The 11,883-nt window shown below is 43.2% G+C and overlaps 1 protein-coding gene across 1 annotated transcript in view; it reads right to left on the bottom strand.

Moving 5' to 3' along the window:
- Positions 1 to 6,197: 6,197 nt before the first annotated feature.
- The window catches only part of MPHOSPH8 (M-phase phosphoprotein 8), a 303,929-nt gene continuing 298,243 nt past the window's right edge, over positions 6,198 to 11,883 (bottom strand). Inside the window, exon 15 of the mRNA XM_078657070.1 lies at positions 6,198 to 7,229. Within this exon, the coding sequence (XP_078513196.1) occupies positions 7,188 to 7,229 (42 nt within the window). The 3' untranslated portion in view covers positions 6,198 to 7,187. The remainder of the gene's footprint in view (positions 7,230 to 11,883) is intronic.

The following is an 11,883-nucleotide window of genomic DNA, read 5'->3' as shown; positions in this document are numbered from 1 at the left end:
AGATTCGGTCATCATCGCAGCGGCGAGAAAATCCCATGCTGTAGCTTCCTCCTCCGCCGTGCCTCCTGATAAGGAAAGCAAGTCGCAGGATTCATGGGGAAGAAGAGTCTGGAACACCTCAGCCTCACTTCTGAAGGTATCCAATGCGGAAGCGCTTTTGGGCTGCTATGATAGGTCCCTGTGGGATTCTCTGCAGCGGTTCATTGAAAAACTCCCGCAAGAGGATCGAAAAGACTTTGAGGAGATTCTCTTGGAGGGCAGCCAGGTCTCCAACCAGTTCATCCGCGCTGCAGTGGACGGAGTGACCCTTTCAGCGCATGGCTATGCTCACGGGTATGTGCAAGGAGGTCTTCCTGGTTATGTCTAACTGCCTTAAAACCAGAAGCTCAGTCCCAGATCTTGAACTTGCCTTTTATTTGGGGCAAGTACCGATGAAGAGATGCAGCGCATGAAGGCAGAATTAGACACTCTTAAAGCCGTGGGGCTTGAAAAAGAAGAAAGTTTTGAAAAAGGTTTCGCCCCTACAATAAGGGCTCTTCCAAGCAGAGGGTTCAAACCCCTCAGTGGCAGAAGGGCCAGGACCAGCAGGGGCAGCAGAAGTCTCAATAAAGAGGCAGGCCTAATTCCAGAGGCGATGGAAATCAGTGCCAGGGCAACAATTCCAACAAAGCCCAAGCCATGAGTTCTTCCTTCCCTCAGCGCCATTAACCACTCCAGTGGGGGAAACATCGTACATCATATGGAAGAGTGGCATACCATTACAAAAGATCGCTGGGTGTTAGCTACACTTTAGAATGGATACGGTCTTCGTTTCCAACATCTGCCTCCACCCGTTCCTCCAATGCCAACATCAAGTAATCAGGTGAACATTTCTGAAAAAAGAGGTAGCTATCCTTCTCGAAAAGTCAGCCACCGAGAGGGCGCCAAACTCTCAAAGGGGGAAAGGAGTGTATTTCACGATATTTTCTAGTCAGAAAAAAGGGCCAAAAGGCAGAATACAGACCCATTCTGGACTTGAGAACACTCAATCTGTATGTCAAGAAGGAAAGGTTTCGCATGTTGGCGCTTCATCAAATATATCCACATGTCAGGAAAGGAGATTTGATGTGTATGCTGGACCTTCAAGATGCATACTTTCATGTACCGATCACACACAATCACAGAAGATTCCTTTGGTTCCGGGTGGGGACCTCCCACTACCAGTTCAAAGTCCTCCCGCTCGGGTTGAAGTCAGCCCCCGGGTGTTCACGAAGTGTTTCGCAGTGGTATCGGCCGCTCTACGCTGCAGGGGTGTCTTTGTGTACCCATACCTTGACGACTGGCTGTTGAAAGGTTCTTCCCCAGACAGTGTAAGAAATCAATTCCTGAGCTGCATTAACTTCTGCCACCGGTTGGGACTGCATGTGAACTTCAACAAGTCAATCTCACAGCCTACGCAGAAGATACATTTCATAGGAGCGCTGCTAGACTCCGAGGTAAGAAAAGTGTTTCCTTCGGAGGAGAGACAGTGTTCCATAGCTCAAAAGTGTCAACTGGTGCTTCGCAACAAGGACCTAAAGGTGCGAAGGGTGGCCTCCCTGCTAGGGTCGATGGCATCCTGCATTTTCCTGGTTCCGTATGCCAGGCTACGAATGCGTCCTCTTCAGCAGGATCTGGAGGACAAGTAGGACCAACAGTCAGCTCGCTGGGACGACAGGATTGCACTGTCAGACGCAGCGCGAGCAACCATTCCTTGGTGGACAAAACAGAAAAATATGCAGGTCGGAGTTCTGTTCCATCAACCTTCTCCTGCCCAGACGTTAATCACAGATGCATCTCTACAAGGATGGGGAGCACACATGGGCATCTCCAGATGCAAGGTCTGTGGTCTTCCAAAGAGCGTACTTACCACATCAACATGTTGGAGTTGAGGGCAGTCCACCTAGCCCTCAAAGCATTCCTGCCCTCGATTCAGGAGTTGTCGTTGTTAGTACAAACGGACAACACTACCACAATGTACTACTTGAACAAGCAGGGAGGAACACTCTCACGGACTCTTTCGCTGGAAGCCCAACACATTCGGCATTGGCTCCTGGCTCGCAATTTGTCAGTCACAGCAGTCCACCTCCCAGGAGAACAGAATGTGAGGGTAGATGCTCTAAGCCGGCATTTCGAGGACAGAGAGGACTGGGTTCTCAACGACGAAGTAGTCGAAGGCATCTTCCAGTCTTGGGGTCGTCCCACCATAGATCTCTACGCGGACGACGAAAACACCAAATGCCGAGACTTCGCCTCAAGATTCTACCGACCAGGATCGAAAGGGAATGCCCTTTTGATAGATTGGTCAGGGGAATTTGTGTACGCCTTTCCACCCCTTCCACTGATCCCGAAGGTGGTGAGCAAGCTGACGAACTCGTGCATAATGATGATGCTCATTGCACCCGACTGGCCGAGACAATGGTGGTACACGGACCTTCTCCATCTGTCAGTGGCTCCGCACAGGAAGCTGCCGTGCAGGCCGGACCTGCTCTCCAAGATGAACGGGAGGATTCATCATCCCAACCTTCCATCACTGAACTTGGCAGCATGGCTCCTGAGGTCATACAATACGGACACCTAGGTCTGCCGCAGGACTGTATGTCCATTTTGAAAGAGGCGAGACAGCCTTCCACAAGGCATTCATATGCATGCAAGTGGAAACATTTCTACATGTGGTGTATACAGAACAATTGTCATCCAATTAAGGGTCAGGAGGAGGTCCTCCTCCCTTACCTTTTATATCTGGCTAAAGCAGGGTTGAAATATAATTCCATTAAGGTGCATTTGGCTGCTGTAACAGCTTATAGGCGCTCACCTTCATAACCTTCTTTTTTCCAGTTGCAAGCTGTGAAAGATTTTCTACAGGGTTTGAAGAAGGTCTACCCTTCTGTACGTCCTCCTTCACCCCCCTGGGAGTTGAACCTGGTGCTATCGAAATTGATGGGTCCTCCTTTTGAACCCATTCATAAAGCGACCTTGCAGCATATTTCCTGGAAGGCTACTTTTTTGGTAGCAATCACGTCAGCCCGCAGGGTGAGCGATATTCAAGCTCTCTGTTCCAAAGAGCCTTATACAGTGTTCCATCTGAATAGGGTGGTGTTGAGGACGCATCCCTCTTTTCTACCTAAGGTGGTGTCAGATTTCCATGTAAACCAGACCATCTCTCTACCCACTTTTTTTCCCCAATCCCTCCACTCCAGGTGAGAGGGCATTGCATTCTTTGGACCTGAAAAGGGTTTTAAAATTCTATCTGGATAGGTCCAAATCTATACGTAAGTCTGATCAACTGTTTGTCAACTATGGATCGATCAGACCAGGTTGTGCAGCCTCAAAACTTTCTATTTCAAGGTGGATAGTTTTGTGTATCAAGCTTACCTATCAATTGGCGCAGAAGACCCTAGGGTTTTCTCCCAAGGCACATTCCACCAGAGGGAAAGCGGCTACAACAGCTTTTCTTCATAATGTGCCCATGTCTGAGATTTGTAAGGCGTCAACCTGGAGGTCCGTCCATACATTTACCAGGCATTACTGTCTAGATTCAGCCACTAGAGCAGTACCCAGGTGGGCCAGGCCTCCTTGAGGAATCTGTTTAACGGTTGATTTTTCGGCTGTTACAATCTTTGGTTGGGTCATGTGTTTCTCATTTACCTGCAGGTGGTTGTTGGGCTTGCTATTCTATTCAGTGCTTATGACTATTGAAGAGGATCCCCTGGAAGAGAAGGATAAGTTACTTACCTGTAATCCTAGTTCTCTTCCAGGGGTATCCTAATCAAAGTCATAAGCAACCCACCCGCCTCCCTAGGTAAATGAGATATGGTCAATATGTCTACAGTTTATTGTTGAACTCTAACGTCAGGGGTGACAGTTAGGTCAGTTGTTCTTTGCATAACCCTGAGGCATGATGGGAAGCCAGGGGTTTTGGCTGCCTTAAAGGCACAGTGCCAGTTTTTGTTGAAAATGCTTTCATTTTCTATGCTGTTGCTTTACAATGCAGCCTGTGGGCTAACAATGTCTATTTATTTGCAATTTTCAGGATTTATGAGTGTTTTGCTCATTAAAACAGAGTTCAAGTGCTATTTCACCTAATGTGTTTTTATATACTTGCTAATACAGTCTATGTATGAGTATTTACATTGTCTAGCCTCAGTTTTGGGGCTGCATTGGTGTGAGAAACAATGATATATGTACATACATATATGTGGAGCTGGATATATGTAATTTCCATATATATTTTTATATTATTTCCGGGGTCCCCGCACGTGGGCGGGAATATTCAGTGCTTATGACTTTGATGGGGATACCCCTGGAAGAGAACTAGGATTACAGGTAAGTAACTTATCCTTAAACATCACACTTTTCGACATAGTGGGAAAATATGGTACCGCAAAGTGCGTGCCTGAGGTGGCCAATATTTCCAAATGGGGTGGGAAGAGAAACATTTTCAACTCCTTATTATGTTCTAGGCACATATGCAGTTCTATCAGAATCCCACGTGAAAGACCTTTGATAAGTAGCCAAACAAAGGTTTGCAAACCTCAATCTTCAATTTTCTGTGAGGAAAAATGGTGGCGGTGATGCACTGCTGTTTTTGTGGCACGGGATTGGTGGATACTTCCTGACACAGTGGAAGAAGTCCTTTTGGCAAATCTACAGTTGCTTTTCAGGAGCATAATGACTGAAAAGTCCCTTTTTGAAGCCCTATGTCAGTATTTGCAGACTAACCCAAGCCCAAATGAGGCTTGTGGGAAAACAACATAAGTTGCTTTAATTATTATGACTTAATAGAGATATGCTTTTTTGGGGGGTGCTTTGCACCGTTACATCATAAAGAACCCATACAAACACTATAAAAAGAAACAGCATACCACAGATGCACAAATAGTGCACAGCAAATTGGCCATTTTTGCTTTTTTTCTTTTTATTTCCAGTTGCTTTTGTGTTCCATCTATATATCTATCTATCTATCTATCTATCTATCTATCTATCTATCTATCTATCTATCTATCTATCTATCTATCTATCTGTGTGTGTGAGTGTGTGCTCACGATGTATGTGTATATATATATACAGAGAGAGAGAAAGAAAAACTCAACATAAGTAAATCCCCACTCTAAGAAGAACTTTGCTGCAGAAGCTTGTTAAAGGAAGCAAAGGAGACACTGCTAGAAATGATTACAATAGTGGCAAAAACATGTATGGACTGCAAAACATCGTGATATGCAGCATTGAAAAGAAAAACAAGATAAGAAGTAGTTGCCTGCGGTCTGCAAAAGGTGAATAGAAACTTTAGCTGCAATTAATAAAAAGCATAAAAAAACACAGAGTGCATCTTCCTCTTAAATACCTGCATGGATTTAAGCCAACTGCCCTAGTGAAATTTCTATAACTTCTTACGTTTCACAACCACAGTTTTATTCCCTGCAATCTATGTTGTGTCTATAGATCCTGCCTGATATGTCTTCTAATGTGAGCAGCTGTGTGCCACACAGACTATCAGTTTCTTCAAGGCTATTCCTTTATGTGCCTTTCTGAGACTGACATTTGAAACCAAAAGCTCATTTAAAGCTCCATTTGTAGTTAACTGACAACCATCGAAATTAGAAAAAAAGATTGTGAAAGAATGAAATAAAAACAATGTTTATATAGGGCCTACCTCTGTGTCGATCCTGATTGTAAGCTCTTGCAAAGTCTTTTGGGGTCCCTGATCCCCCAGTTTCATACCCCCTTTATACTCATGAGAAGACAGCCTGTTTTCCCCCTCCAAAATCTGTAACATTGTAGTGCAACAGACACTTTGGTAATCATTGTGCAGTGCATGTTGCCCCATATCTTAAAAGAGAACAATGTTTCCAATGTGGAAAAATCTATATTTTAACCGCTGCAGCAATTCCGCCATGGTGCGGCGGTTTAGAGCAGTGGGCGGGGCTGCGTCGGCCAACAGATGTGCGCAGCACTACGAAGGTAGTGCGCGCGACGGCGTTGGCCATCGCAAGCAGCGAAGGGGTTAAGGGCCAAAGTTTGAAACCTTCCACAACACCATGTGCCTTACAGTAATAGTAGATTTGATTCCATCATCGTCTTCTTAACATCTTCACGAGTCAACTTTCCATTTTCAAATTGGACCAAAAATGTGATAGAACTCAGTACTTCCTGAATCATTAGGCAACAAAAATGCAACATTTTGCTAATAAAAACTACACTCTTAAATATATTTCAACCTAGTACTCTTACAACAAAGAAGCATACAGAAGTGCTTATTACATATTCAGTCTAAAAATGTATTTACAAAAAATCTTTACAATGTATCACAGCTCTTAAAGAGCACACATGCCACCATTTTAATGGTGAACTCTCTATACAATATGTATTGAATTTACAAGTTCTGAGAGCACAGATACATAGCTTCCTTCAAATTAATCATAGTAAACAGGTTAATCAACATACATTACAGATCGTAACCTTATACATCACTGTTCAATTTATAAGGAAAAATGTTGGAATGGTATGATCCAAGTTTTAATTCACATTAGAGTCTTAGCATGCATCCCATTAACGAATGGCTGTCAACTGATGCACACTGTAAAAGTCAATGGTGATTCACGTTCAAGGCGCAGGAATGGAAATGTAATGAGAATTATCTCAGAATGTGAAACCTCATATACATTTCGTATTGTATTGTTTTACTGCTGTCAATTCTCTGTTTTCTTAGTTTGTCAGAAATGTTGTAATTATATTAAAATTATAAAGCAAATCTTTAAATTAAAAAAAAACTGAAGTCTGCTAAAATTGAATTTCGCTAGTTATCACTTCAAAACAAATACAACTTAGTATGGGCAACCCTCCCGAAATCAGCATTTGAGTGTGGTGAAGTCCACCAAGTAACAATTAACAAGCAACCTATATGTACATGAATCTGTAGTATGGTCTAACCAATATAAATATCACGTAGACAATCCCAACCAGCACCCCATTCCAGAGACAAACAACAAGCATGTACTGGTCTCCCAATGGATGAGTGATCATTGGACAAACCACATATAAATAAAAGGAATCTGAAAAGTTTCCTCATCGGATGAAAAGTCAAACATTTCTCCACTTGAAATAAAAAGAGACATAAGGTGGACATTCAAGGTATCTGATTAGATCATAAATAAGTGTCCTCTGGTCATTCACTGCAGCTGAATTCTGTAGGCACATATTAACAGCTTCACCTATTTAAAATAAAAAAAAGTTATTTCAATTATTTCAAACAAATGCTATCTTCATACAAGTAGATTAGATAACGTGAATTACAACTGATGAATTACTTCACATTCAGTCAAATACGATTCTCAAATGCCCTATGCTGCTTTTAAGGTTTCGCTTGCGCTGTGCTTGTGAAATCGCTAGTAATTATAAAAAAAAAATCTTAAAGCAGGCTTACAGTCCGATCGTACTTTCCATTTGTTTGTCTGCTTGCCACTCTGTCTTCCTTGCTTTCTGTTGGTTATAGCATGTTATTTCCTGTTGGGGTAGAATTTCTTTGTGCATGTTTAGCTGATCAGTGGCGCCTGGACCAAATACTCCTTCCTTTGAACAGTTCATCCACATTTTTTCTCTTGTGGATCTACTTTTCTCTTTGAGATCAAGCGTGCTTGGCCACGGCTTGTCATTTATGCAGCTGTGCTCACGATTTGGATTCTTTAGACCATCCAGCTTCGATGTTAATTAAAGCTGTGAACTTGAAGGTTTGTTGTTGCAAACACACTCCCAAATTTCCAGATTTAACGTTACTATTTCCCAGTCTCCAACTTTATCCGTTCCCACTCTTTGCTACTTGGGTAGAAAATGGAATACAGCCTAAAATGTGTGAACAGAGGAGCACAGCCGATTTATTTATTGTTTTATATGGGCAACTTCACCCAACCAGATTTCAGAGCGCGGTTTCTAAGGAGGGCATGAAAGCACCAGTGGTCTGTTCTGTTATTCTCGTCACTTTGTACTAATTTGCTGATCAAGCCTGTATCACTTATCCTGGACGGCTGATCCCTGCATTTACCATCCTTCAAGGAACAGATGGGGCTCTAATGTTTTCTTTCTTTATAAACTTTTTATTGGAATTTGTTAGAATGACATAAACAACACGACCATACATCACATTAGAGCATGAACAATTGATTACATTCCACCATGCAACCTCTTCGTGTAACCCCTCCCTCTCCCTCTCTCGTCTAAGGGACATCAATTAATTTGATGTTCCATTTGTTGTTCTTGTAGCGAAGGGGAAGTGCAGATATTACCTTAATGTACATTCCATTTCCCCATACCTTGTCCCACTTTTTGGGGCACCTCTATATACATAGACCGCTCGTTTAGCCAACATGCACCAGTCAACATCTCGTTCTCATTCAATTATGGTTGGTGGCTCGGAGAACCCCCATCTGCAGGCAATGTTATGCTTGGCCAGCATAAAGTCGGTGGCAGCCCGGAGCTGCTCCATGCGATTAAGATATGTGGCGTCCCATATATTCAGTAAGCATGTTTTGGAAGATAGTGCTGTTGCAGTCCCATATACTTCTCCAACCACGCCATTAACCACCTCTCAATACATCTGGATCAGGGGATACTCCCAAAGTATGTGATAAAACATGCCCGTCTCTCCACACTGCCACCGACAGTCCGTTGAGCCTCCCCGACCCATCTTAATGAGTGTGGTGCATGTGATATAGGATTAATGAAGCACTTTCAGTTGGACTAAGCGTAATCGGGACGGCCACTTCCCTAGGAGAGGCTAGTGCCTCCCGCCAGTCCTCCTCCTCTAACTCGTCAACAGATGGGGCTCTAATGTTAAACCCCCCTCAAACCCACGCCCTCCCGCTGCCAAGCACTCTTTAACAGCCCCTCTCGTTAGCAGTCCACTGTCCCTGAGGCAAGCACCCCTCTAGGAGTGTGACTGCCTTTTACACACTCCCCTTCGACCAAGGCACAGGACAGGAAACAACAACCTGGAATTTGGAACGCCAGTACTTTAAATAAAATATAGTTCAGTCTGTGTGTGTGTATTCCATGCAACCTTGGCAACGCTGGCTTGACTTGCAATGCCAATAAACTGCATGGTATCATATGGTACAGATGTTCTGGGTCCGTCTGGGGGTTGGGGAGATGGGGCGGATGAGGTAAAACTTTTCAGTACTAGTTAAAAAGTCTCAACCCTATGGAAAATAAACTATTTTTGCACAACGTTTGCAGGCATTTCATTCGTGAACCTCATGTATCTTTCTCTTTTTAGTAACGTCCTTTCTGTTGTTTGTAAGTTGTGAATCCGTTATTTGGACCACAGTGAATAACATGTTATTGGAGCAAGTTAATGTGCTTTTTAATGGACTTCGTTAGAATAAAAAGCTACGCTGGGTGCTCCAGTATTCAAAGCTATGTTACCTGTTTTATGAAAGCAAATCTCAGACGAAGGAATATTAGTTTGCTAAGCTACCATATGAAGATTTGCCACATGACTCCCAGTTTACACACAGATCGCAGCACTAGTGGCATTATCCCAGTGATCTACCTTACTCCAATGCAAGCATGTGACCTGCCGGTTACTCTTTTCTCTACAGCAGAAACCTTAAATCAATGTACTATATTCACAGATCTCCTTCAGGAGAGGATGCTACTCAGTTGCTCTCAATGCTGAGCGCAGCCCCTCTCTCCCCATTAGAAGGGAGCAAGCATTCACCGGTTCCCTACAGGGAACTGATAGAGTTGCCTCCTGCTCTAAAACAAGCATTGGCAACGCCAACAGGTTTTGCCTATGCAAAATCTATTGGATTTGTCAATGTTTTTTAACATGTTGCTCCACAGTTGAGGGTGTAACATTGCTTAAAGTTTAAAAAACAAAAAAAAACTATGATGCGGCCAGCATCGTCAGCGCCATAGCGCTTTTTTTTCTTTCCTTTTCAACTTTAAGTTTTGTTGCACAGCCGCTCAACCAGGGTAGGCTCCTCCTAAATAGCCATTTTATTTTGCCACCAGCTCGCGCTGTGTACTGAATCTTGCTATTCAGTACACAGCTGAATCCTGCTACTGCAGGATTGCTGCTGCCCCTTACAGTGCACATGTCGGGTAGGCCGGCAGGGCACCTACCTCCAGCCCAACAAGCGTACTGTACACCCAGCAATCCCATGGCTGTGAAACAGTCGGGGCATTGCTTGCACAGGCACCCACCCTCAAAATGAGCAATGGGTTAGCCTGCTCCCATCAATCCTGGAGCTGCTCTTAAGCTGAGGGCAGCTCCAGGATTAGTCATAAGTCAAGTTCCACTGGGAAGGATGGGAAGTCCTTCCCTGTTCTGCTCGTGGACATTACACCACAATCACCGGGAGTGCCACACCGGGCTAAACATCATATAGGTGAGTTTGGCGCATGGTGCCTCCCCATAGTTTTGCATTGCCAGCTACCACTGAGCTCAACTGCTGAGTACCATGATTTTGTTTTTTAACAAAGTCAATAGAATTTTCATGGGTGAAACCTATTGGCTTTGCCAATGCTTGCTTTTATCTCGTATTAATTTAGTGCAAACATGTTCTGGGTATCTAAGGCGTAAACACTCTCAGTTGCTTTGGGGCATCTCAGACACCTGTGGCGTGACCTCTAAAGGCCATACATGCCTCTGCTATTTTTGGTGTCTTTGGTTTCTACTGCTGCTGGACTCTATCATTGCTATTAGCAGGGATGATGACTGCCAACAGGGGAATGTAATATTTATTAGGCGTTATTGAATCACAGAGGACCCAATAAACAATGCTGGTTGTCCCCCTGCTACTTGGTTAGATGTTTAAGATCAAAGCTCTTCCAAACAATGCCAGGAGCAGCGGCATGCCACATGATACTTTATGTCTTCAGCTGGCTACCAAAAAAGTGGACCAATTTTCCTCAAAAGATAAATACACAGCCAAATAGCTGCTTTTTACAGTCAATATTCCAAATACATTTAACAAAGCAAAATATACATTCAATTCTGTACGTTCTTAATTATTGTATGCCACTTATTTTCACTTTGGAAAAACTCCTCTTTTACAAATTCAGTTATACCCTGATATCTACTGCAGGCAGATATCGAGACTAATTTACTAAGAAAGAGTCTACCTGACTAAGAATATATGTCTACGTCAATGGAAAGGACTCAAATGGCCCATTATACCTAGCACCTAGATGTACCAAGGTTTCTCAGGTACTGCAATTTGCTTCAATTGAGTTTTCTACCTTCTGTGGCCTAATCACAAGCGGCACATTGCAAACAATTTCTCACCACATCTTCAACTTTACTATCCATACAGTTGGTTACCAGTACAACAGTAATGCTTCATTTTCCTTTCTCAGGCTTCTACCCATGTGACATTCATGAGCTAGATTTATCATTTTTTTCCCCCAAGTATTTGAAGGAACAGCTTTTATTTCTCTCTACAATGTCTCTTCTACTTGGCAGAATCTCACAAAAGCCTATCCAATTTTTTTAATCTATCAGGCCATCCTTTGACTACAATTAAATTGTCTGTTTCCATTCTTCTCCGTCAACTGCTTCTTCATCCACACACATCATTGGCACATTGAAATCGTACCAGTTTCACCCTTTTCAACCGCTGGCAAATGCAATAACCCATCTTCAAGCTTATCTTCCAAGTCAGGCCAATATTTCATTTCAAAATTTAAATCACTCATATCTTCTAATTGCCCCAAAATCCTGGTTGTAGCCCTCTTGGAATAAGTACAGGAAAACAACAATTTTATGACTTTTGATCTATCCTTCTCTAATGTGGAATAGCCCTTTACAATAATGAAGTGTCATCACCCAATTTCTCTATCAATAACAGAATATTATTTTTCACTCAG

This window comes from Lissotriton helveticus, chromosome 8 (assembly GCF_964261635.1).
Source record: "Lissotriton helveticus chromosome 8, aLisHel1.1, whole genome shotgun sequence".
Lineage (NCBI taxonomy): Eukaryota > Metazoa > Chordata > Amphibia > Caudata > Salamandridae > Lissotriton > Lissotriton helveticus.
Note: the sequence above shows the minus strand (reverse complement) of the source record. Positions and strands in the feature narration are given on the sequence as shown.